Raw genomic sequence first — 27,692 nt, 5'->3', positions numbered from 1 at the left:
TCTTAGTAGTTAGTGCATGCATTCCAAGCTTGCAAATTGCCTAGAGGGCTGGAAGCTGTGAAAAGAACAAAGAAAAAGCATAGAACAAATGGCTGGCTTCTAATGTGGGAAGAGCATGGATTCCACACGTTGAATGTCTAAATAGAAAAAAAAAAACAGGCTCTACTATAGGCTATATATCCAGGTGGCATAAACCACATGTATCCCACTGAGCATCGTACCAAGGTGTGTGGAGGGAGGGAGTGAGAGAGGGAGAGAATTGTCCACTTCAGGGCTATTCTTTCAGTTGCCCTTATTCTAAGAACATTAAGTGCACTGCCTCCACATCAATTCAGACTCACTCTCTTGCAGGCTTAGTTTAGATGCCTCTTGCTGGTGGAAGGATTCATTTTTCTCCTGTGCTGGCATGGGTGAATTTGCTGGACTGATTACCTCGATCTGTTCGCCAGGAGGTTCATAGCGGTGTGAAGATGACACTGCAGCATTAAAATTGAAATGTTAGAGAAGTCAGAATGCTGGGAGAGCACACCAAGCGTATGCTTTACATTTCATAGCTCTGTAGAACTAAGCTAACAATTTGGTAAATTATATTTTCCAAAGTCTCCATCTCAATGATACAGCAGAATAATTCCCACACTTATCTACCAATCTTGCAACTTCTGAAAGATTTCTGAATAGAATCAAGCCTTCATCAGAGACATGCCAATATGAAGAAGCTAGAGAGATCATTAACACCCGACAAGCTTGATGATTTGGCAAGTTAAGAAAGAAGAACAAATTACTTACTTCTTGGTAATTTTCTTTCTGGTGGATTTTTCTGCCCACGGATTCCTCATGTTTGATATCTACCTCCCAGTGCAGCTGCTCTTCAGAATACTTTCCTGCCGCCAGAGTAAGCAGAGTGGCTCTGTATCGGCTCTTTATAACGCCATTACGCACCCCGTATTAAAGGGATGTTTTGGTTAAGTTGCACTACTAAAAAACCTATAAAATTCAATGGAAAACGGTTGCTACCGGGACGTTATGCTTACAGGTAAAACAGAAAAACCCCAGAAATTCACAAGTTATGGTAAGCTAAGCAACCATAATCAACGCCCCTAGTGTGCACTGCAAGGACTAACACCCATGACATCAAAGATGCCATCACAAATCTCATTCATGACATCACTGATCCCACGGTGCTTGCCTACCTACAAATACGTATAGCTACACTAACAAACGCAAACAAGGCCACATTCTCACACCTACTTCCAACCAGTGTGCACACTGTTATGGCCAAGGTCCGTAACCAAGAACAAAAAGCAGTTGGGCCTTTGCAGGCACACCACAACATAGTACACCGACTGCCACTCTTCTCATATTATTTCCAATGCACCCCTCATCCCCTATAAAGTCTGCCTACACTAACCAACATATGATAGTCCCCTGTGCACCTAACCGCCAATGCAGTGTATGTCAGCAGCTGTGGGAATGGTCTACATCGCAACAGTGTGCTGCAACACAATCCTTCCATTTCTGCATGTCGTTATGGCCTCCCTTGCAGCAATGGTGTGCCCAGACTCGGCCGCATACCTACCCGCTAAGTGCCTCACTGCTCTCCCATCCATGCATGGAGGCATTACATTGCGAGGGTGGTGCCCAAGCCCTATGCTCTTTTTACATGCCATGCCCATGCAGTAAAAATGCTACGCCTTACAACCACTACAAGCCAAGTCAGACAAGCATGGAACAATTCCCCACAAACTCACCACCGTAGAACAACGCAAACGCACTAAGTCAACATAACCACCAGCAGCCGTGCCTACAGCACAAAACATTGCCAATATCTTTGCTTTTCCCTCTTTCACCCAGCCGATCCTGCAAACCATGTTTTCCAACGCCTTTCGGCGCTCCACTATTCTCCGCTACACCATGGCGGAGTTTCCCAAAAACTGACGCACAGGACGCTTCCCTCCAGCCAACCACTGGCCGTGTCCAATGTTTTCCGACATCACAGCATTCCACAAGCCATTCAGACTTCGGTCCACGCAGCGAACAGGGAAATGGGCCTGCGGAGCGGACCCAGATATCTCACATTTTGTGGGATGTACATGTCAGTGTTTTGCAAAAAAAAGTACTGGTCCGATATACACTAAAAACACAAAAGTACGCTTTCTGACCCAAGCCCCCGCTCCTGCCGCAAATTTGGTGAAAATCTGCCCAGCCGTTCGGGCTGTAGCCATGCGCAAAATGTTTTCCCCATTCAGTCTAAGGAGAAAAAAAAATCTTTTGGGACCCCCCACTATAACCTCCTCCTTCCTGCCCACCCGCACGAAAGCTCACCCAACTTTGCGAAATAATTCAGAGCCGGCTTTACACTTCTTTTGCAAAGTTTGCAGAGTATTCGTCTGGGGAGTGCTCTTCCTATGAGTTTAGCAACTTAACCATAACTACACGGCCGCTACCGCAGGCCGTGTAATATATATAAAGGCGCTGTGCCCCTTGACCTTAATTCCACCCGCTTTCCATAGTACTCCAACACTGGGGGACTACAGAACCAAGGGGTACTAGCTAACCGCAAAGACGGTCAGGTAGGGAGGGCGATGAGGAATCAGTGGGAGGAAGATCAATCAGAAAGACCATTACCAAGAGGCAAGTCATTTGTTCTTCCAATGGATTCCTTCCTCCCATGGATTGCTCATCTTGTAAAGTCTCCCATAGCAGTACACAGACTTGGAGGAAGGAAGATAGCAAGGACACAAACTAAACTAGAAAACATTGAAGGTAAGATCTGCCAAAACAACCATCCCGATTGTTGGGAAAGATTTCTCTTTTTGCAACCTTCCTACCATAGTTTCTATGGTCCCCATTGCCTCCACCCTCTTTTTGATCTGTTTTGAACTGGCTCTCACTTTTTGAAGGGAAGTAAACCCTTAAGCTTCACTTCCCACTGCTTTTGCTCATTTGTTATAGGAAAACTGATTAGTCCTTCAGTTTCTCAGTACAATCATCACAAATATGATTACGGTCAGTAATGTATCTGCTTAGATTCACATGCTATGCTTATAGTCCAACATCTAGTGGCAATCGCGAAGTATTGCATATTTTTATCGAAGATCGAAAGGGACGTCGATATGGGCGTGACTAACACTATCCCTAACGTGATGGGAGCCTTACAGACTGCGTGAGCAAGCACAGAAGAGAGAAGGTGTAAGAGGTCTATGTTCATTCTACTCCAAGAAATACGATTACGGTGAGTAATGTATGTCTTTTGATGCTTTTGGATCTGCTTAGAATCGCATGCTGCGCATAGACTAGCGAGCAGTACCCAGAGATGGTGGTGGGATGTGTGAAGGAACAGTAGCAAAGAGAGGTCTTAGTACAGCTTGTCCACTTGTCCAGCCCGAGTATCAGACCCAGAATGAGGATCTGTTTGTTTTATTTATTTATTTTGCATTTTAAAGCGTACAGCAGCCCTCAGGCATTGTGGTGCTTTTACAAAATTATTATTATTACAAGAATACTTTCTTAATTACATTGTAGCACTTAGTTACATTACAAGAAACTCAGTTGCGTTGCAAGAATACTTGGTTGAGTACAGGAATACATAGGTAAGTTAAACAATACTTGATTACATAGCAGGGGGATATCATTACATTGCAAAGGTATTTCCTCGTACCTTGGAGTGTTTTTCACGTATATGAGGTAGAGTGAAGAAAAAACAAAGCTACAGAAATGTTATGGGAGGGCTGGCTCATGATCCTGGGGAGGCTACTAATACATATGTTTACGGTTACAGGTTAGAGAGAGGTCCAGCAATGTGCGGGTACATGGTGCCTCCCCACCTACAGTGAGTAGGGCGAACACAATGATAGGAGTGTCATAAAAGGCCATGGAACTGAGGGCACATCAACTTGCTATACAGACAAAGGCATAGTGTGAGGCTACGGTATGATTATGGTTCTAACAGGGCCCAGTACATCACCTAAACCATCCATGCTTCTGGGTAAGCAGCAGTGATAGGCAAATGGTGGCGTGGTGGCAGACAGACATCTAGGGAGTAATGTTGCACTAGTGTTGTGTAAAAGTGTGCACAGAACTCCAGGTTGCTGCTTTGCAAATGGAATCTAGAGGAACATTTGAAATGAAAGCTGTGGTAGCCCCTGTGCCCCGAGTCGGGTGAAGCCTGCCGTATTTGTCCTGTTGGGGGGCAGGGCTTCAGGGCTGGCAGTGTAGCCGGTGGAAAAAAAAAAAAGACTCCAAGGGATAACCAGGTGGGAGCAAAATCCTGCGCCCTTTCCTTCCACGGGATTAACTCAGAATAATCCCCACGGGAACAGGGGGCCTCCCTGGAGGCCCCGGCCGCCGAAACGGTAACCGACAGGTTCTCGCAGAGCTTCAGAAGAACTATCGACAGCGTAGAGGATTTCGGCACACTTGAAGGCACTGCCGCGGTCGGCAACAACACAGTCATTTGGCGGTCAAGCGCCTTTGGACAGCAGGTTGACATTAGTGGAAGTTTTAGGGAACCGCCCGTTCCAGAGGAAGCTTTATGGCCATTCGCAAGCTGCCGTTGCATGGAAGGCACCAAACCGCAAGGTTTAGAAGGCACTGATAAACTCTTCAGCGGGCCAATGGGCATTGAGGTCTTGTTCGACAAACCCGTTGAAGAGGGCTTATGGGTTGTGTGCTTAGGTACACAGGGTGTGGGTGCCCTTGTCACTGGGGTGTGACTTCCCCATAGCAATGCCGATGGCCGCCTAGCGGGGATGGGCATATGGGAGCGTGTAGGCTCTACAGAAAGGTCAATGGCTTCCGTTTCGGAGCCGTGGCTGCCGACGGATTCCTTGTTCACAGCGATGGTGCGGGGAAGGTTTTTGGCTTACATAGCGTAGACCGTCCACCACTTAGTCCAGGGCTTTAAGTGGGCCGGGGCCTGGCAGGAATGGGCCCCGGCAGGCTCCGAAATTTCGTTTTGAGGCGGGGCCCTGCAGGGGCCCACTAATCTCCGCTTGCAGCCCCGGCCACTACACGAAAAGGCTTTTTTTTCTACAGCCTGAAGCTCTCGCTCTTGTGCGAGAGCTTCAGACTTCAGAAAAAAATGCCTTTCGGCCATAATGGTGGCGCTGCACCTGCGTGGCATCCCTTTCATCATGTGATGCCCATGGGCCAGCACCACCATTATGGAGAAAACGTGAGGCCGCTGGAAGCAGAGGCCTTGCTTTCCTAATACTGAAGCTCCTGCGGATTTGCGGGAGTTTCTGTCTTTAGGAAAAAGGCCTCTGCTTCCAGCAGCCTCACCCTTTCAGACTTAATGGTGACGCTGCCCCTACGCAGCTGGCGAGGGCCAGCACCACCATTAAGGCTGAATAGGCGAGGCGCTGTCCCCTGCCAGGCAAGCCTATAAAAAAAATGCAGAGATCAGCACCCTCTTCCCCCATGGGGAGAGGGTGCTGATTTCTACAAAAGGTTGCCTGGCAGGGGTGCCAGTAATCCTTTGAGCTGAGGTGTGTCAAGGAGGCATGGCCTAATGGGGGCATGGCCTAATGGGCCTTCAGGACCTCCGTTGTTGCCCCCTTGATTTGTAGTGCCACTTAAGGCACTAACTTAGTCTGCCTGTCTTTCAGCTTCTTAGGCCGAAAGAGTTTACACGCACACTCGTGTTCACAAAGAATACACATGTTGCATTAGCAATGGGTGTCTTTCCAGGGAAATGTGCTGTTACAAGACCAACAGAATTTAAAGGGAGTCCTCCACAGCAGAGGTTAGTGGCAGCCAGACCAAGACCAAGCCAGACCAAGAAGAAAAGGAGAGGGGGTAAAGAAATGCATTCTCAGAGAGAGAAGACGATGAAAACAGAGCCCCAATCTCCCTACTGTAAAGGCCAGGCCTGAGGGTCAAGGCCACGCAGTCAACAGTCGCCGAGCAGTTGTAGATGTAGTCATCTGCGAGCGAGAATGGAACAAGTTACTTACCTGCAAATGTTGTTCTTCAGCATGGGTCTGGCATGGATTCACATGCTCAAGAATATTCACAGTCAGGCTGGGAATCCTTGGTAAAGAAAAAATCTATTTCATTTTTGAACTGTCTTTCTCCTAAAAACCAATCACTGGTCTCTGGGTCATACTGCCCCCAGACAATGACTGCCCTCTACCTAAGCACCTCCTCTGGCAGCCATCTTCAGATTTGGTAGCACGTAAAGTGGCAGTAAGACCAAGAGAAGAGCAGCAGAGGGGTAGGTGGGAGGGTTTGCATGTGAATCCATGCCAGACCCATGCAAGAGAACAACAGTTACAGGTAAGTAACTTGTTCCTTCTCCAGAATGGGGTCTGGCATGGATTCACATGCACATGAATATAAGAATACATAGCAGTACACACATGCACAACCAAGGCAGGAGGCAAAGCTCAACATTTACATTAAGCATCCCTTACCTCCTCACCAGGCTCACCTTCCCTTACCTCCTCACCAGGCTCACCTTCAAGCTAACAGGTTGCACAGCACTGCATGGCCGAGTCTGGACTCCTCCCTGGAATCCCTGTTGATACAGTAGAACTTCGTGAAGGTGTGCGTCAACCTCCACGCAGCAGCCCTGCAGATGTCCAGCAGGGGCACACCAGACAGGAACGCTGTAGTTGCAGCGATCGCTCTGGTCGAATGGGCTCTCAGCCAGCAAGGCGACGGTCCGTTTGCCAACCGATGACAATGGGTGAGGCAGCCGGAGAGCCACCTGGAAATAGAAGCCTTGGAGAGGGCCTTCCCACGGTTCACAGGACTAAAGTTCACAAAAAAGTTGCAACGTCTTCCGAAAACTCTTTGTGCGGTACACATAGAACTTCAGCGCTCTGGCAACATCCAGCGAGTGCAAAGTCCTCTCAGCAGGCGACGAAGGCGTCGGGAAGAATACAGGTAACACCAAGGGCTTGTTTAGACGAAAGTCCGATGGCACCTTGGGAATGAAGGAGGGGTGCGTCTTAGCACTACCCTTGCCTCATGGAATGTCAAAAAGGTGGTTTACAAGAGAGGGCCTGCATCTCTCCCACTCGTCATGCGGAGGTGATGGCCACCAGAAAAGCTGTTTTCCAGGACAAAAATATCAGTGGCGCCGAATGCATAGGATCGAACGGAAGACCCATGAGCCTAGTCAGCACCACATTGAGCTCCCACAACGGTGCCAGGGCCTTCACCGGCGGGAACGAGCGAAATCGTACTTTGACAAACTCCTTGACCAGACGGTGGGACCACAATGACAACCGTCCTGGAGCTCTGGTGTAGCAGGAGATAGCCGCCAGATGAACTTTGATGGAAGTATGTGCCAGGCCAGCCTTGGCCAATGACAGCAAATACAGTAGCACCTGCGGAGCCTTGACTCAGAGGTGTGATCGTCTGTGCACGGCACCCAACGGCGAACCTCTTCCATTTATGTCTGTAGCATTTAAGAGTAGACTATGCTCTGGCCTTGGCAAGCACTTCGTTGCAGTCCGCTGAGAGATCGTAGCCCCCCCAAATACTAATGCTGCAGGAACCAGCCCCTACAGGTTCAGCGATCCTGGGTCGTGTTGCAGAATTGCGCCTCCTTCCCTGGTGAGAAGATCTGCGATCACCAGAAGTATGAATGGAGGTGCCCGGGTAACCATATCTGCCTCGGCCATGCCAGTGCGACGAGGATCATCCTGCACCGGGACCGTCTGAGTTGATTGATTAGTCGAAGAAGCAACAGCAACAGAGGGAAAGCATACAGAAACAGGCTGTCCCAGGGGAATGAGAATGCATCCCCCATGCTCCCCAGCTGGGGAACTCTGCTGGCGAATCTCCAGCACTTGGTGTTCGTCGCTGTCGCAAATAGATCGATCTGGCGATTGCCCCATCTGTGGAACAGGTGATCCACTTGGTCCTACCGAAGTTCCCATTCACAGCGACAGTGTTCTTCACTCCTTGCAGGTGAAACGGGATGAGGAACATCGCCTGGGTGATGTAACGCTCACCTGGCTCCCACGGAGGCGCTGGTCTGGTCTGGGTTGCTGTGGCCTCTTCAAGCGTGAGGCGCAGAATTCGGACCACCGATTGAACAGGACCCCCAAATCTTGCTTGTCCGGCCCGTAGGAATATCCTTCTGCAGATGAGAAAGGGGATTAACTGTCCGCTGAATAATGTGCTTGCTCCCCCCTTTCCCCCTTCGTTCTCCTCTGACTTCCTCCAAAACCCCCGGTTTAAGCTCACCTTATGGTTTGGAAGGATGAACTCTCCATCCTGCTTCTGATGCAGGGGCGCACGTTCGTCCAGTTACTTCACTGGTTTTCAGAATGGCGCTGGCAAATCCACTTGACTTTACTGAGCGATTCGCCGTGAGTAGGAAGATGCAAAAGTTCAAATGTGAGCCTCCTTTTATGTTGTCTTTTTCTGTCCTTTATTTCAGGTGCAGAACAAAGGCGATGCGCTGAAGGGTTAAATTGCCGGGGTAAAATTCAATGAGTCAGTGATGTGGGCGACCCCTCTAAATGTCTTTATAATTCCCCAGTAATGTCTTATGTCCTTTTCCCATAGGGGCCGTGGTGCGGTACCTGCCAGAGATGTGGCGCCGACCCGAGATGTGGAATGGCTCACCAAGAATAGCCGGTGAGTAATATGGCTGAAAATCCGGCTTTCCTCTTGTGTTCCCTGGCTCACCTTTTGTCTCTTCTTCTCTCCCTTAGGTGCGGTGCAGAGATGTGGCGACCGGCACTGAGAGCCGCGATGGAGCCGGGCGGCGTCTCGGGAACAGGTAAGTGAAGCGCGGCGCTGCAGTGAGCAACGCAGTGCTTTTAAATGGAAGTCTTCCTTCAGGAATGCTGGCGTGAAGATTCCGGATGCAGGTAAGAAGGTTGAAATAGTTCTTGGTTTTCACCTTTCTGTTCTCTTATTCTCTTACAGGTGTTCCAGGTTCGAGGCGGGCGTGGCTGGAGTCCAGGTGCAGGAGCAGACACGGTGAGCGTTCAACTGCTGGGATGCAGAACAACGCGAAGCACGTGTGGCTGTCCGGGTGTGGCTTAAATAGCCTTGGAAGAAGTTCCAGGTGAGTATTCTTCCACAGCCCCACCCAAGTAACAAAATAGTTCCTTCAGAAAAATAGTCCCTCCTAAGCCTCATTTGGCTTGGTTCTTCATGCAGCATGGTCTGCATCAAGTGAGTGTGCAGCATGGTCTGCTTCAGGTAAGTGCACCAAACACTTCCCTATATGAGCCTGGCGCCAACGGCGCCAGGACAGAGTCCAAAGAGCCCCTATAAAGAGCCGCTGGGCTTTTACCCGGGGGCGTGATGCCTGCTCCCGGGGTTGCTGGGCCTGGCCTGGTGCTCCGGGGGTAGGCATCATGGCAGGTGACTGCCCAGTGCCACAGTTCCTGTGCTTCTTTGGGGAGCACCAGGGACCTGGTTCCCCCCTGCTTCCTCATCGAGAACATCGTGTTGGTGTTGTCCGTGAAGACACGCACCACCCTGCCCTTGAGGGACGGAATGAAACAATTGAGTGCCCAAAACACTGCCCGCAGCTCCAACACGTTGATGTGCAATGCCTTCTCCTCCAGCAGCCACAGGCCTCTTGCGTGAAGGCTTCCGTTGTGAGCTCCCCATCCTTCCAGGGAGGCGCCTGTCGTAACCGTCTCCTGGTAAACTGGGGTCTGGAAATCTGCACCTCCGGACAGATGTGCACAAACTCCCCACCACCGGATCGCTCGACGAAAACTCTTGTAGAGTGTGATGTTGTCCTCGAAGCTTCCCGACACTTTGTATGCAATGGGCGTCAAGGAACTCCTGTAGTGGACGCATCCGCAGCCTGCACAATCGAATGAGTTATATGCATGACGACATCATGCTGAGCAGAGACTTGATTGACCTCACCCTTTGGATCTTCAGGGCCAACAGCCGTTGTACCTTGCCCAAGATGGCCACTATCCTCTCCTCCGACAGAGACGCCAGGCACGACATTGTGTTGAGTCGGGCTTCCAGAAACAGAGCGTCCTGCGATGGAGTCAAGCAGGACTTGCATAGTTTATCAAGAACCCCAGATCCGTCAGGAGCCGGACGGCGATGTCCTTTCTGCTTGCCCGGATGAGCCAGTCGTCCTGATAAAGGTATATGTGGATGCCTCAACGACGCAGATGTGCCCCCACCGGGGCCAGGCACTTGGTGAAAACCCTTGGCACTGACTTTATTCCGAAGGGAAGGGCCTTGAACTGTAAATGTTGCACTTGACCCACGAAGCAAAAAACTTTGTGTCCCTTGTGGATGGGAATGTGAAAGTAAGCATCCTCCAGGTCCAGCGATGACAGGGAATCCCCCTCCTCTAACTATCCTAGAACATGTTGAAGAGTCACCATCCAGAACTTTTGGGACCCGATGTACTTGTCCAGACGAAGGACGTCTAGGAAAGGCCTCCACCCGCCAGTCTTTTTTTGACGAGGAAGTAACAAGAGTACACTCCGGAGATCCGAAGCCTCTTTGGGATGAGCTCTATCGCGCCCTTTCATAGCATGGCCGGCACCTCCAGCAGCAGCTGGGGAACGTGGTTTTCCTGCATGGCCACTGGTGGTATTCGGGGACACTCAGGAAATGCCAGGGTGTGCCCGTGGGCAAGAGCGTACAGCACCAAACGGTCGGTGGCGATGGCCTTCCACATGCAGATTAAGTTCAGCAGCCGGCCTCCCGCCGGGGTGCACGGGTGGGGGCCCGACGCCACGGCCGGTTCAATCCTTCTTCAACGTCAAAGCGCCGCCTTGGGGGCTTTTTGGCGACAAGGACATTCTCCTCCAGATTTGGCACAGCCCCTGTAGGTCTCCTGGGCCGACGAGCGGGAGGGTTGACGTTAGGACAAAGCACCTCCACCGAAACCTTTGAAAGAACCTTGGGATTTCCCGCTGGAAGTCCAAAAAGACAGCTGTCATTGTTGAGCGTGCCCAAGGCACGAGCCATCTCAGTGTCCGCCTTGATGTCCTGAAGAGACTCATCCATGGTCTTCCCGAACAAATTGTCCCCGTCGAAGGGCATGTCCAACACCTTCGACTAAACATCCTAGCGAAAATTAGTGGCCCTCAGCCAGCCCCGCCGACGAAGGCAAACGCTGTTGCCCATTTGGCGGAATCCCGTGTCGGCAATGTCTGTGGCCACTGTAATGGCGTGGTCCGAAGCCACCTAACCTTCTTGTAGGATCGCCGAAGCGTCCGCCCTCTTGTCGTCGGGAAGGAAGTCCAGGAGGGGAGCGGTCTTGAACCAGAGCTCCCTATCGTAACGTGCCACAATGGCAAGGGCGTTGGCGGCCTTGATGGTAGTCGCTGCCGACATGAAACTCTTCGCCTCATGGCATCCAACTTCTTCCCCTCACTGTCTGGGGGTGTGGGGGGGCGGAGACCGCCGAAGCGGAGGAGCTCGAAGATTTCTTCTTGGCTACCGCGGAAACCGAGTCCGGAGACGGTTAGGACCGCAAGCACTTGGGTGCAGAGTCCGGCACTCTGTATTTGTTCTCATAACGGTCCTTCTACGGGGCTGAGGAAGGGTTCTACATGAGGGAAAATCCCTCGTCCCAAATGCCATCCAAGAGCGGGATCGAAAGTACAGTCTTCCTCTTCGCCTTGTGGTGCTGGTATAGGAAACCCTCTTCTTCTCCTCAGGGACAAGCTGGAACAGCTCCGAGGCCCTGGAGAGCATGGCGTGGAACGAGCCAATCTCGTTGGGCGGTGAAGATCTGGGTGGTGGATACGGGAGATCTCCCAACCCGCCGTTGTTGTCCGTCCAAGTGCCCGTTGTCACTGTGTCCGGATCCGTCTCATGCCTCGAGGGGGGAGAGGCAGGCGATGGGTGGCAAGGATGGTGGTTCCCCTGATGAGACCGGCAATGTGAGCGTGTGTGGGGGGGTGGGCCATCGGCGCAAGAGGCAATCTCGTCCGGATCTCCTCCTTGCAGGCAGGGATACTTCTGCCTTTGGAGCCTTGCCCTGCGGATCCGCCACATCGGTCTTCGCGAGGTACGCCACCACTCCTTCGATGGAAGGTTGGGCCTTTGGCAGATGTACCTGGGCCTTCACGGCCTTGGTTGAGCCCATGGCCTTCATCTTAGTGGGAGGGTCTGAGCCCGCTGCCCCTTGGCCTTCTCCGGAGGGCCAGGCTGGGTCTTCTCCAAGAGCTTGCCGGATCGTCCGACTTTCTCCTCTTTGAAGATCCTGAGCGTTGACTCGTGGTTGAAGCCGTCGGAGATGCTGTACTCGCCCTGGCCGCCGAGGATCACGTGGCACAGGCGCTCCTGGTGACAGCTGACTCGAGGTGCTTAGCCTTATGTTGGGCCCCCGTGTGAGGAGCGCCCTCAAAGGTCTTAGAAGACTGCTCAACCTTCTTCTGGGCAGGGGATGCATTCTCTGGGACTCACCCAGAGCAGGGGCCTTGGCCTGCAGCCACTCGCTGAGACGCTTGCGCCGGTCGCTCAGCGTGCGGGGCACCATGTTCTGACAAAACGCACAGTCATCCTCCACGTGCATCAGGTCCGAGTGCAGGCAGCAGAGGCACAGGGAATGTCCATCATCCAAAAAGATATTCTCCAAGCCGCAGCATGGGCAAATCTTGAACAGGGGTGCCAAGTCCTTCTTCTCATCCGCCATGTCCACGCGGTGTAGGCCTTGAAGAAGCTTCTGGAATCCTCCAAGAAGTAAACTCTACGAAATTCACCCTTGAGGGGCGCTGACGAATCCAAAAAACAAGTCCTCGCTAATCGGAAGGTAGATCGATGGAGCTTGAGGCTCGATTGACAGAAAAAATAGAGTGAAACTCTTAGAAAAGGCGCAAGATGCAGTAAAAGCCCGAGAGCTAAGCACGAGGACTCCCACCACTTGGACGCGTGGTAGAAATCTGAAGATGGCTGCCAGAGGAGGGGCTTAGGTAGAAGGCAGTCATTGGCTGGGGGCAGTATGACCCAGAGAACAGTGATTGGTTGTTAGGAGAAAGACAGTTCAGAAGTGAAACTGATTTTTTCTTTACAGAGGATTCCCAGCCTGACGATGGGGAATATTCATGAGCATGTGAATCCATGCCAGACCCCATGCTGGAGAACCCACGATACAGCCGTCGAGATGACAGTCGAAGATGAATGAACTACTGCAGGCCGTGGGATTAGGCAAACCAAAATGAAACCCTTACAAGCTCCGCATAAGCAACCAACTAGGTTGGCGAAAAAAAACGATCTGGAGGGACCTCGACGCGTGAGCGATTTTGGGTACACTACACATCGGGGATAGTGTTAGTCACGCCCATTTCGGCATACATTTCAATCTTTGAAAAAAAGATGCAATACTCTGCGATTATCACTAGATGGCAGACTATATGCACAGCATGTGATTCTAAGCAGATCCACAAGCATCAGAAACTAGGTTTCCCTTTTGCATTGTGTGACTTTTTAACATTGCACAGAGCATCTTACAATGCTGTGCAATGGGTATACTTTTATACGACTCTAGCTTTTTAGACTTGGGATTTTTTTGCATTTTTAGTGTGCCCAATCGTGATTACCGCGCATGGCTACTAAACATGGATAGTGCTCTAAAATAGTGTTAGGCAGAATCCTGTGCAGTTGCCTTAGGGAGCACTACAGAAGATTAAGACTACAGGTATATGCAAGAAATCCCCTTTGGTATCAGTCTGTACCACAAAGATTTAGTTGATAGCTGCGGCTAAGCAGTCAGACTTATCTCAAGAGGGAGACGATCAGTATTCAGGGTTTCCACATTAGAGCTTCAGTACTATGGAACAAGGAAACACGGACCAAAGCGTTGTATCAAAAAGAATGACAATGCATTACTTACCGTAAAAGCATTTCTGATGGTTGTATCTGCTTAGATTCACATGCTGTGCATAGGTCCGACATCCAGTGGTCACTGCGGAGTATTGCATTTTGTTTTTCGTAGTCGAAAAGGGGACGTCGACAAGGCGTGTCTGTAACACTATCCCTATAGTGACGTGCGTTGTACCCATAATCCCTCACACGTCGAGGTCCCTCTGTTTGTATTTTTCTGCCCTGAGGGAGCCTTCTAGACGTGAGTGAGTACAGAAAAGAGAGATATAGAAAAGGATGTCTATGTTCCTTCCATCCGAGCGGGGAGGAAGGGTGGGCGCATGTGAATCTAAGCAGATACAACCATCAGAAATGCTTTTACGGTAAGTAATGCAATGTCTTCTGATGTTTGTTAATCTGCTTAGAATCACATGCTGTGCATAGACTAGTGAGCAGTACCCGGAGTTGGAGGTGGGTTGTGAGAAGGAACAGTAGAGAAACAATGTCTTAATACTGCTTGTCCCACCTGGGAATCAGATCTAGAGTGGGCATCTAGACAGTAGTGTTTTGTAAAGGTGTGTACAGAACTCCAGGTTGCCGCTTTGCAGATGGACTCAAGGGGAACATTTGCAATGAATGCTATGGATGCCCCAGTGCCTCGAGTAGAGTGTGCTCTTGGCTTGAAGGGTAGTTCTCTCTTACCAAGAGTGTAACAGAGAGTGATGCATTATATAATCCATCTAGATATAGTGGATTTTGAAACTGCATCTCCTTCTCTTCCTGCTGCCACCGAGACAAAGAACTGATTAGTCTTTCTCAGTGGACTAGTTCTTTCCATGTAAAACATGACAGCTCTGCGCACATCAAGTGTATGCAGGCTTTTTTCTCCTAGATTTGAAGGATTTTGAAAGAACGTTGGTAGTTCTATAGACTGGTTGACATGAAATTTGGAGATGAATTTCGGTGCGAACCTTGGGTGTGTGCGTAGAACCACTTTATCCTTGTGAACTGTTACAAAGGGGTCTAAAACCCGAAAGGGCCTGTAGTTCACTTACTCTCCTAATGGAGGTAATAGCTATTAGGAAAGCAGTCTTAAGAGTGAGATCTTTAAGAGTTGCCTTGTGCATGGGTTCAAAGGGTGACCCCATGAGCCTGGTGAGTACCACATTTAGATCCCAGCCGGGAGCTGGGTTTGCTAGTGGAGGGTGTATTCTCTTTACCCCTTCCATGAAGGCTTTGATTACTGGGATCTTCCACCACGATACTTTGAGTTGTGAAGTGGTGTAAGCCGAAAGCGCTGCCAGGTGTACTTTAATAGAATTGAATACTAGACCCGAGTCCAGTAAATGGGTCAGATACAGAATAATTTGTGTGGGAGAGCAGTCAACGGGGTTGATACTCTTCCCTCTACACCAGATGACAAATCTTTTCCATTTGCTAGAATAGCAGTGACGAGTGTTAGGCTTTCTGGCCTCTCTGAGGATGTCCATGCACCTCTGTGGAAGTTGTAAATGTCCAAATTCTATGACCTCAGGAGCCAGGCTGCTAAGTTCATGGTCTGAGGGCATGGGTGCAGTGTCCTGCCCCTGTCTTGTGACAGCATGTTGTACGGGCAGGGCAGTTTCACTGGAGGGGATAGAGACATCTTCAACAAGTGAGCGAACCATGGCTGTCGGGCCCACATAGGGGCCACCAGTATCATGGTAACTTGTTCCTGGTGCATCTTGTTGAGTCGGGGGAAAAGCGTAAACAAATTTCCCTGACCATGGAGTCGATAGACCATTCCCCTTGGACTGGTTCTGGGGGTACCTGGAGGTGTAATCTTGGCATTGAGAGTTTTCCAGAGTTGCGAACAGGTCTATTTCTGGGAAACCCCACTGTGTGAAGACGTCGAAGACGATGTCTTCTTGTAACCGCCATTCGTACTCTACGGGCAGGGGGAAGTCTCTGCTGAGTTTGTCTGCTAGCAGATTGAGTTCCCCTGGTACATGTTGTGATAGTAGAAACATGTGTTTGAGAGCCCACTTCCAGATGTTCTGGGACAGCTTGGACAGTCCTGGAGAGTGAGTGCCCCCTTGCTAGTTGAGGTAGTACATGGCTGTGGTGCTGTCTGTGAGGACCATCACTGTCTTTCCTTGTAGGTGTTCCTGAAAGGCTTTCAGTGCTTTGAACACCGCTAGTAGTTCCAGCAGGTTTATATGCTTGGATGCTAAGCTCAGACTCCAGGCTCCATGAGCAGTCTGATGAGATGGGTGAGCCCCCCATCCTGTAAGGGATGCGTCTGTGGTTAGAGTGGCTTCCACTGCGGGTGTGGCAAAAGTTTTCCCTAATAACAGGTTTTCTTTTGTCCACCACCGTAGCGAGAGAACCAAGGCCTGCGAGACCACCACTAGATCGTCCCATTGTCCGCTGGCCTGACACCACTGGCTGTTGAGCCACTCTTGCATTGGTCGCATGCGCAGGCGCGCGCGAGGTACCAAATAAATACATGACGCCATCATCCCTAGCAAGCGCATTGCTTTGCGTACCGTCACCTCTCGACCTGCCACATAATGGGGGATCTGAAACAGCATGTTTTGGACCCTCTCGTTGGAGGGGAAGACAAGGCCGTCCTTTGTTCTAATTAGAGCCCCTAGGCATTGTTTGATTTGGCTGGTAACAGTGATTACTTCCTGCAAGGTCACCATACGAAACTTTTGGGGTTTGACAAACTTGTTCGCTGGGCGCAGATCTAATACAGGGCGCATGGTTAAGTCCTTTTTGGGTACAAGGAAGTACACTGAATAAATACCTTCTGTTACCTGAGATAGGGGGACAGCCTCTATAGCTTCTTTTTTCAGTAGCTCTTCTACTTCTTGAAGAAGAATGGTGAGGTGTTCCGGTGTCATGCGTCGGTTCCGTGGGGGTCTGTACTTCGGGGAACCGTTGAATTCGATGCAGTATCCGTGGGCTATGGTGGATAATACCCAGCGGTCTGACGATATTCCCTCCCATGGTGAAAGGAACGATGTTAGCCGGCCCCCGACCGGTGATGCATGGGAGGGGACCCGAATCTTCGGGTCATTTGTTGGTATTGGGCGTGGAACCTTTGGGGCTGGAGCCGCGACCTCTTCCTCTGCCACGGCGTTGGCCTCTTTGACTGAACTGGGTGTTGTTACCCTGGTTAGAGGGCCAGTTGGTAGCAGAGTAAAATTGCTGTTGGTTTTGCTGCTGGCGTTGGCCACGAAAGGAGCGTCTATTGCCATAGCCTCGTCTGTTAGGGGGCCTAGAAATTTGGTCAAGAGTCTTGATGTTATCAAACTCTTTCTTCGCATGTTCTAGGGCCTCATCAACTGCTTTCCCAAACAGATGTGTTTGTTCTATGGGCTTATTTATCAGGGAAGCCTGGGTTTACGGCTTAAATCCCGAATTGCGCAGCCAGACATGATGTTTGAGAAGTATTCCCTGAACCAGGGAACGGCCAGCCGTCTCTGCGGCATCTAAGGAGTTCTTTACGATGCCCTGGTTTACAAGAGTTCCCTCTGAGATTGTAGCTAACAGGCGTGAACGCAGGGGTTCTGGTGCGTCCTCTGCTTCGCTGCGCAGCTTGCTCCACTGTGCATCTGCGTAGCTAGCTAGTAGGGAATTGTTATTTGCAATCCTAGTTGAAAAGGCGGCGGACGTCGTGATTCTCTTCCCAAGTGCATAGAGCTTTTTGCCCTCTTTGTCAGGTGGTGCCTCACTAGTGGATAGTGGTACCCCTGCTCTTTTCCTTGTATTAGTAACTACGAGGGAGTCCGGAATAGAATGGCCTCCGATGTACAAAGGGTCAGAGGGCGAAGGGCTGAAGAGCTTTTCTATCCGAGGGTTGACCCCTCTGACTAAGGCAGGATTGGAAAGGGAAGGAGTTATTCTTCTCTTTATAGAAGCCAGGAGTGGAAGAGACTGACTAACAGGGGCTTTTTCTTTAATAACTTTCTCTACAAAGTCTATGTCAGGAAGAGTCTCCCCTGTGTCTATTTCAAAATGCGCTGCTGCCTTGCGCAATAGTGCATTGAGTGAAGGTTGGTCATCTATGGGAGAGGTGTTTCCAATAGGTGAATCCTTTGGAGGAGAAGGGTGAAAGACATCAGGGTCTGAGTGCACTGATGGGGATTGCCAGGGCTGCGAGGTAGCTGTATCTTCTTCGAAAGCTCCTGCACTAGTGTAAGGATCTTCTTCAAACCCCTCTTCCTCATGTTCTTCCTCTCCACCCAAACACTCATCATCTTCCTGGAGGTATTGCTCCTCTTCAGTGAGGTCATATAAGTCTGTAGAAGGGGGAAACAGCCTAGGAATTTTGACCATAGGGTCATCCTGGGGCCATTCTCTTGGTCTTTTGGGTGTGGGTGGGTTTTGGTTTCCCAAAAACCTTTCCATTTTCGGCATACAAGAATGGAGTCTTTCAAGGGTCTCATGGGGGACCCCTGAATAGTCTAGAGGGGGGAAATCAGTGTTTTCACCGTCAAAACGCTTAGAACGCTCCCACAACGTCGAAGAAAGGTTTCCGTCGCCCTCTGAAAAGCCCTCCGGTAGTTCTGACGTGCCCTTAGATGAAGGGGGCAGTTCCTGGCTACTCTTGTGCTTTTTCGGCGTTTCCATAGCTTTTTGTGTGGTATTCGACGTTTGTTTCGTCGTCTGCTTACGTTTGTCTTCGGAAACAATTCTCGCTAGGCTCTCGACAACGAGGTTGTCAGTAGAGGACTCTGGTGTCGACGTTGCCTGCGTTACGCGTTGTTCCTCGACGGCCGCTCTATGGAGCGTTACGTCGGATGATTTTGGGGTAGCGCCCGTGTTTGATGAAAGCCCAATCGCTGGTCGTGACTGCGTTTGCGGGTGGGGCTTGAGACCCTTACGGTCTGAGGTAGACGCCGGAGTGCCCTGCGTCCCCTTCGGCGCTGATGGATCCTTCGTCTTCGACGAAGAAGAGCCGTGGGTTGTGTGCTTAGGCCTATGGGGCCGTCGAGGAGCGCGAGCGCTCCTTCTGGGGGTTAATCACTTCCGTAACGGACGTCGAGTTATCACCCTCCTCGTCACTTTCTGTAACAGCGGCGGCGGGTGAGGAAACTGACTTCGACATAGCGTAGTCCGCCCACCTCTTAACTTTGCGTTCTTTAAGTGTTCTTGGTTTCAAGAGCTTACAGGCCGCGCAGCTGTCCTCCTTATGATCGAGGGGCAAGCAACGATTACAGAGCTTGTGTTTGTCCTTCCAAGTGTATTTGCCCCTACAGCGTGGGCAAAACTTAAAAGGTGTCCTCTCCATAGCTGAGGCAATAATAACTGGTGATAACAACCCCAAGGGAAAGATAGGGGAGAAAGAAAGACATTCTCAAAGAGAAGATAAAAGTTCGAACCCCCACTCTCCCTACTGTATGTTGGCCGGCGAGGCCAGGCCTTGTGTTCGGCAGCGGCGAAGGATCTCCTCCGTCTCTTCCTCCGTCGAAAACTTGCTCGGCGGAGAAACAGCTTCACAGCTAACGTCGAGGGGAGGGATCTTTAACAATATAATAAGTATAATTAAGGACCGAGGTCCGTAGTAAGTATTTGCAACGTCTCTCTAGGAGCTCCGCGTAAGGCGACCAGAAGCTGGGCGGAAAAAAACAATCTGAGGGCCCTCGACGCGTGAGGGATTATGGGTACAACGCACGTCACTATAGGGATAGTGTTAAAGACACGCCTTGTCGACGTCCCCTTTTCGACTACGAAAAACAAAATGCAATACTCTGCAGTGACCACTGGATGTCAGACCTATGCACAGCATGTGATTCTAAGCAGATTAACAAACATCAGAAATATATATTTCTTTTACACACACTGATGTTCACACACAAATCACTATTATTAAAGCAAGTTAAATCAGTCAAGAAAAGCATACACAACTCCCTATTTAAATTGTAGACAAGTTTGGGCAAGAGTGAAAACCGAGCAAAAATGGCACTAACAATTTCTCAGAAGGGAGGGAAAGGACAAGTCATACAGATTTAGACTCTTTAACACACCAGCAACGCTTCCCAAGTAGATTGTGAACAAGTTAGGCAAGGCAGTACTTTAGCATATGCAATACTGAGGTGAAAACTGAGCAAAATTGCACTTCACAAGTTTAAAAAGGGGAAGGAAAAAGGTGTTTATAAGAGTTATGTTCATCAAAACATTTCTAGGTGAGAATCAATCTAGAGAAGGCAGTTGAAACAGATTTAGCCAGAGTCAATAGGCCTGTGCCAGAGGCAATGGTACAAGGCAATGTGCCCAGGATCAAACTGTTCAAGTAGCTGCAGTCAAGTCTTTGTTTAACTATTCGAAAAGGCGGTTGCAGAAGGTAAAAGACAATGTTAGATCATAGGGGCGACCAACCCAGTAGGTAGGTAAAGGATTTAAAAAACCTTTAACGATACCCAACGAAACGGGAGGCCTGGCGGAGCAATGTACCTTCAAAGTGGAAGAGGCTCCTGCAGTGGCGGTAGTTCCTGGCAGTTCGGGAGATCCAGCAGAAGAAGAGAGACTCTCGTCGTGGAGGAAGGTTTGAGTTACTGCACTGCCCAGGGATGAAACCAGCCGCGGTGCTGCCAAAACAAATCAAAGGTACGCTCCTTTAAATCGCGGTCGTGGTGGACGGCTGCCTGGCTATGCGGTCTTCGAGTGTAGGGCACTGGCGAATCGACCAAGGCAGGTCCTGGAAGGCGATTGGCGAACTGGTTGGCCCCACCAGCTCAAGGTAAGAACACTCTAGCAAAGTCGTTGGAGAAAAGTGGTGAGGATCTGCAGCAGGGCTTCACTGGTAGTTCAGTCGTTGCAGATGTCTTAGCTTCTCTCCTCTTCGGTTTCTTAGTTCCAGTGGCAAAGCCTTGTCCTCCAGTCCTCAGGAACCTGCTTTTATGCAGCAAGATCCCCATTCATACAGCCTAGCTGTCACTCACACAGTGGGGTGGCTCTCCTGGCGGGAGAACCCCCCAGCCCATCAGGGCAGAGTGCGACTCGGGTTGCATAGGCAACCCTATCCAGGGTGCCCATTCCCCCTCCCACACATCCTGTCTACTTTAGAGTCAGTGGCGCCCGGCGGAGGGCTTCTGTGCAGAATCCCGCCAAAAGGACGAACAAAGTATCCCCGACCCGGGTTAGGATTTCAGAGAGAGACACAAGAAAGAAATATTATTAAAGTTCTGGCAAAAAAAAAAAAACACTGGATTAAAGTTAGTATTAAAATAAACCGGCGGTATGTTAGAGGCTGTCAGTAAAAGTGGTAGCCTCGAACAATGGGAAAATCCCATAGGGAAATATTCGTAGTCGAATATTTACGTTAGTAACTACTTTTCTTTAATAACGGAGCTCCATTGTATCCTTTAGCATTTCCCACGGCACGGGAACACTATACACATGCGATGAGCTCGGCGGCTGCCGCGCAACGAGTGCATTAGTAATAAGACGCATGCGCGGGTAAGCACGACTACTCCCGAGCACAACTACGCACTGCAGGAAGCAGACACAGGTAAGACCACCGCTCTTCACAGAGCGGTGTTGCCCCTATACCAGACTTTAGAGTCGCGGTTTAGACAGTAGGCCCACTCCACTTACTGGAATCCCAAAGGGGGAAGAAAGGATATCACGCAATGAGGATCGCACAGAATATTAGCGAAACGCACGGCCCCATGGCCATTTTAAATCGCACAATCTTGTAATGGGCTTGCTACATGTGTAATTAACCACATGCTGGCTATCCACAAGCAGGGATGTTAAGCCCAGCTAGACATAACTATAAAAAGCCAGCATTAATGAAGGTAGCTTCAACAGAACGTAAAAAGATATCTGTTGATAGCATTTGAAGGTGGCTAACAACCTCCATTCACTTTACAGTTTAACCACGTGGACATTGACCAGACCACCTTGATTAGGATCAAGACCCAGAAGGCGCACAACTGGCTCCTTCATAGAAGAACAGAGCATTCTTCTACATACCTGTGACATCATTACTAATTGGCTCAGGTAGGACGATGTCACAGCACAACATGTAGGCATTTTTATCCCTACAAACTGACACCAATATCTGATTTTATTTTTTCTACTCACTTTCATAGATGTCACACCCAAAGGGGTCCGCAAGAGATACTTCCAAGCTCCCTTGCGAAGCCCTGAAGACGGCACTAGCACAGCCAACCATCTAGCTCGTGCCAGAAACACCAGAAGTGTCGACTATATAGATGTGTTATGTAGCTTAACCACATCATAAGTCACTTTTGATACTAACCCTCACAAGTTAACAGTACTACAATTTGTTAGTCATATGAAGATGCAATATGATGACTTTTGTATGTAATTCTCCATGAAAAAGGAGTTGAAAATTGGTGACATATCTCCAGCAGCCTACATAGGCTTGTTTTTTTTAAAAAAATCATTAATTGAAAAATAAATTGTCACATATAAGAATGAATATTGGTGTACTCTGTTTTATGTAAAGACCAATGCCATAGTCTTTAGTGCGATATCACACTACTGGCAAGTGTCATACAAGTGGGGTAGCCTATGTCCCTGTGTTACAAAATACTGTTATATACCCTCATGACATAGGCCCCCCTGACCAAAAAAGAGGGCCACACACACCCCTTGTGATTGCATACGGTAGTAACCACTGCCACCAGCCAGAAACTTTGGAGAGAGAGAGACTGTACGGTACCCCCTAGAAAATGAACCCCAGGGAAAAACTATTAACCATTGCCAGTACTTCCATAATAAGATGGTGGGTACTGGTTTAGTTCATAATTATTGACTAGTAAAGTCAATGGGGACTTTACATGCCCTGGGAGACAGTAGTCAGTCCCAGGGTATGGAGTCTATGTTTGGGGGTCGCTACGACACCCCTGTGGAACGGCACGGAGGGTGCTGTGTACCACACATTTAAAAAGAGGATTCCTAAGAGGGAGAGAAAAACCCCATAGACCATAATCACACAAGTTAGCCTAAAACACACACTAGCAATCTGTCTAATAGTGGGAAAAAAGGATCTCACTCTTAGCAGGAGAAAAAAATAAACCCTTCAAATCCAGCAAAGCTGCTGGGGGACTCTATAGGTAAGGGAAATTAGCCTTAGAAGAGAATTCACCCAAACAAATAGCAAGGCAAGAGTTAAGCTTGTTCTTTGTCCATATTGTTGTTTGGCCTTCTACCTGAATTGCCAGGTCAGGAAATCCATTATTCGGTCATGCATTTGCATGGGAAAGCTGCTGCTTTTGCGGGGTAGTGATGCCTTTGTGTGCATGTCGCTCAGGAAGGGGGTGGGACTGTCTGGTTCCACTTAAGATCTATGGTGCCAGAGAGTCTGGGTGTGGGGCAAGAGTGATTTTTACCGAGGATTCCTGGCCTGATGACAGGGAATATTCATAAGCATGTGAAGCCATGCCAGACCCATACTGGAAAACAATAGTTGCAGGTAAGTAACTTGTTCCTTCTCCAGCATGGGGTTGTTCATGAATAAAGAATACATAGCAGTACAACATTAGACAACCACGTGAGGTGGCAAGGGTCAACAGAAGCAAATACTCTTACCTCCGGAACAAGCTCACCTTCAAGCGAACAGGTTGCGTAGCACTGCTTGGCTGACCCTGGACCCCTCTCTGGATTCCCTGTCGAAGCAGTAAAATCTTGTGAAGGGGTGGTAGACCTCCACATAGCAGACCTGCAGATGTCGAACAGTGGCACACGAGACAGGAGCACCGTCGTCGCAGCGATCACTCTGTTGGAATGTGCACTCGGACATCCGGGGAGTTGTGGGTTTGCCAACCGGTGACAGTGTGTGATGCAGCCAGAGAGCCACCTGTAGATGGAAGCCTTGGAAAAGGCCTTCCCATGCTTCACAGGACCAAAGTTCATGAATAGTTGAGATGTCTTCCGGAAACTCTTCGTGCGTGCCATATAGAACTTGAGTGCACGAGTGTTCGGGAGAATTCTCATTTATGGCTAATTTCCCTCACCTAGTGAGTCCCGCAGCAGCTGTACTTGATTTCAGGGGTTTATTTTTTCCACCTGTTAAGAGTGTGAGCCCTTTTTCCCACTCTTACCTGTGTTTTGCCATCTGTATTTCTACTGTTTGTGTGATCTTGGGCTCTGGAGCTACACCACTCCATGAGCCTCACCTCTGTGTGCGTTACACAGCACCTTCCGTGCCATGACACAGGGTTGTCTTTGGGACTTCCCTCTGACTCCATTTTTCTGGTGCTGACTACTGTCCCCCAGAAACAGGTAAAGTTGCCTTTTACTTTATGTAGTCATTTAAAACTACAGACCCAGTACACCCAATCTTACATGGCGTATTGGAAAGGGTCAGTTCCTATCCCTTTTTGTCTGTACCTCTCTGAGATTTATTTTGCTCTCTTAACACAAAGACTTGGCTGGTGGCAGTGGTAGCTACCCTAACTTTTCTACCGCGATTATACTATATAAACGTGGTACTGTTTTAGGCTATTAGCCTCGAACTTAAACCCGCTTGACCAAATACTTTTTATTTCAGCTCCGGTTGGATTTTATCGCCATTTCTTTTTGTTAAAGTCCTTCTTGTGTTTTACTTTGCGCAGCAAACAAGGTTTGCCTCCTTTGTTCGCCGACCTTTGGCGGGTTTCTGTCCAGAAGCCCTCCTTTGGCGTCTGGGTGTCTAGGTGGGCTGAATGTGAGGGAGGGGTGTAGTCACCCTCTGCACAGGGTATCCTTTGAGACCCAAGTCGCACTTTGTCTTGATTGGCTGAGGTGGTTGTCCGGGCCGGACAACCCCCCTGCTGAGCGATTGACAGCCAGGCTGTGTGAATGGGGGATTTTGGCATAAAAGGCAGGACTCTTGAGCTGGAAGTCAGAGTCGCCACTGGAACTGCAAAGAACCAAAGAGAAGCGGAGAAGAAGACGGCTGCTGCAACTCCCGAGTCCCGGTGAAGCCCTGCTGCAGTCCTGAGCTATCTACCCTTCAACGACAAGAGAAGATCCAGTCCAGAGTCCTCTTCCCTTGAGCCTGGTGGGATCAACCAGCTCACCTTCCACGGGCAGAAGATCCTCTTATTGGTCGAAAGCGCTGCACACACCTGTAGTGGTCCGGATAGCCATCTGAAGAGCTTCTCCTGTTTTGAAGGAGCGCACCCTTTATTCACTGTTGCTTTTGCTGCTGCTGGCTTCATCCCTGAGTAGTGCAGATCGCTCCATACGTCGTCCTTCTTGTCCCCAGGACTGAAGCTTCAGGAACCGTGAGTCTGCAGGAACTACCAGGAACAACGGCCGTGGCACCAGCTCTTCCTCATACAAATAAGGTACTGTGTCCGACTTTGAGGAACTAGGGTGAACCCTTTTCTCCTCACCAAAGGCTTGTCCTTATCTTCCTTCCCTCTTATAACTTTTGCTTCCCTTTTGACAATATCAAAGTACTCCTGGCAATCTCTAATCGTGAACTGTTCCAACCTTGTGATCCTCGACAACAGGACCAGTGTCCCGTTCACACTGGCGCAGGCCTATTGATTTATCTACGTTTTAGAAAGTGTCTCTTGATTCTATCTGCCTTGACAAAAGTATTGCGTATGATTTTTATCCCCAACTCTCTTGTGTTAATTCATGTGCTAAGTGTGTTGGACTACGGTAACATTTCTGTTCGTGGGTACGCTTCTCTTTCGTAAGACCAAAGTTTCATTACTCTCAAAAAGTGATCGCGTGATAACCCCCCGTAACGTCTTTGTTTCACAACACCGGTCTGTCAAATCCAAAGGTACTTACCTTGAATTGTTCTGCACAAGGGGAATTGGTTGTGTGTAGTGTATTTTAAGTGTGGTTTCAATTTAATAGTGATGTGTTTTTGTGAACATATGTTCTAAAAAAAAAAAAATGTACTTTTACTTTTTAACCAGAAACTTTGAGTCAGTGTTTGCTTGAGTCACAGTAATTGTAGTCCTTTGTGTAATCTCTACTACTGCTCATTTGCTCTTGTCTGGCTGCTCCGCTACTGCTACCATTCTAACTGTGTAGTACAGGCTTGTACCAAAGGTGAAAATGTACTACCACCTGTAGTCTTAATCTTGTGTAGTGGTCCCTAAGGGCACTGCCCAGGATTCTGCCTAACAACGAGCCACATGCTGCGAGTGCAAAGTCCTTTCAGTCGGCGATGAAACAGACAGCACCAAAGGCTCGTTGAGGTGGAATTGCGACATATCCTTTGGCATTAAGGAGGGGTGGGTGTGCAGTACCACCCTTGTGCCATGAAAACTCAGATAAGGCTGCTTGCAGGACAGAGCCTGGATTTTACATACCCTCCTGGCAGAGGTGATGGCCACGAGAAAAGCCGTTTTCCACTAAAGGAACTTGAGAGGTGTTTGATGCATAGGCTCGAAGGGGGGCCCCCCCATGAGCCTCGTCAGCACCATGTTGAGTTCCCACGCGGGGCAGGCGCCTTCACCTGCCGAAAACGATCAAAACAGTCGGTGTGACCAAAGAGAAAACCATCCCAGAGACCTGGTGTAGCGGTAGATGCACTTTGATGAGGCATGCGCCAGCCCCGCCTTCGCCAAGGACGGCAGAATCTGCGGGCCGTGACCCTCAGTGGGTTGATCTTCTGCATCCAGCACCACCTTGCAAAAGGTTTTCACTTGTGTCCGTAGCACTTAAAAGTCGATGATGCTCAGGCCCTGGCAAGGACCTCCTTGTAGTTTTCCGGTAGCTTGTACCCACCAAACTCTAAGTCTGCAGGAGCCAGGCCTTTAGGTTCAGTAATCCTGGGTCTTGATGTAGGATTGCGCCTCCTTCCCTGGCGGGAAGTTCCTCTACCACTGGCCGCTTGACCGGGGATGATTCGGATATGCTGAGAAGATCCAGGTACCAAATCTGCCTCGGCCATTCCGGGGCGACGAGGATCATTCTGCATCGGCACCGTTTGAGTTGATAAATGACTCACAGCAGCAGAGGCACCGGAGAGAATGTGTACAGGAACAGGCCTTCAAACGGGAAGGAAAACGCATACCTCATGCTCCTTAGCTGGTGGAACCTGCTGGCAAATCTCTGGCATTTGGAGTTTGTCGCCATTGCCAACAGATCGGTCTGGGGTCTGCCCCTTCGGAGGACGAGGTTGTCCACTTGATCCTGGCAAAGCTCCCACTCATGGCAATAACGCAGCTCCCTGCTGAGGGATTCAGCGATGGTGTTCTTGACTCCCGCCAGGTGAAACAGAATGAGGAACATCCGCTGGCCAACGTCCCAGTGCCAAAAATCCGACACCTCTCTGGAGAGCGCTGAGTAATTGGTGCCCCCCTGCTTCCTGATGTAAAACATTGTGGTGGTATTGTCTGTGAAGTCCCTCACCACCTTGCCCTTGAGGGATGGAAGGAACGACTTGAGGGCACAGAATACTGCCCGCAGTGCCAGGACATTGATGTGGAGATCCCTCTCCTCTGGTAGCCACAGGCCTATGGCGTGGAGACGTCCAGTGTGGGTTCCCTGGGCTCCCCAACCCTCCAGGGAAGCCTCCGTTGTGACCGAATCCTGGTATGGTGGGGCTCTGGAAATCCGTGCCTCATGCGATGGAGTGCACGCCCCACCACCTTATCGCCTGACGGAACTCCTCGAGAACAATCTCGTCTGCGAAGCTTCCGGTCACCTGGATCCACAGAGCGTCCAGGAATTCCTGAAGGAGTTGCATCTGCAACCGGCAGAGATGGATCAGGTAGATGCACGACATCATGCCGAGCGGCAACTACATGCTCCGCACTGTGGGGGTCTTCAGTGCCAACAGCCGGCAGGAGACGTGTTGAGCCTGGCCCCCAGGAACAGAGCATTCTGTGATGATCAGCAGCCGGACGTTCCTTTCCGTGTGTTCGACGGCAGCATCCCTTGACTTTGCACGGATGAGCCAGACGTCGAGGTACGGGTACACATGTATTCCCTGTAGACGCAGATGGGTCGCC

The 27,692-nt window shown here is 49.8% G+C and overlaps 1 protein-coding gene across 7 annotated transcripts in view; it reads right to left on the bottom strand.

Moving 5' to 3' along the window:
* Positions 1-27,692, bottom strand: part of NCOR1 (nuclear receptor corepressor 1) — a 2,268,409-nt gene that overhangs the window by 573,853 nt on the left and 1,666,864 nt on the right. For all 7 annotated transcript variants that reach the window (XM_069615218.1, XM_069615220.1, XM_069615222.1 and 4 more), the window contains one exon: positions 342-476. In XM_069615218.1, coding sequence (XP_069471319.1) covers positions 342-476 — 135 coding nt within the window. The remainder of the gene's footprint in view (positions 1-341; positions 477-27,692) is intronic.

This window comes from Ambystoma mexicanum, chromosome 9 (genome assembly GCF_040938575.1).
Source record: "Ambystoma mexicanum isolate Mex_15411 chromosome 9, UKY_AmexF1_1, whole genome shotgun sequence".
Classification (NCBI taxonomy): Eukaryota; Metazoa; Chordata; class Amphibia; order Caudata; family Ambystomatidae; genus Ambystoma; species Ambystoma mexicanum.
The sequence above is the reverse complement of the archived record's forward strand: the minus strand, read 5'-3'. Positions and strand labels throughout refer to the sequence as shown.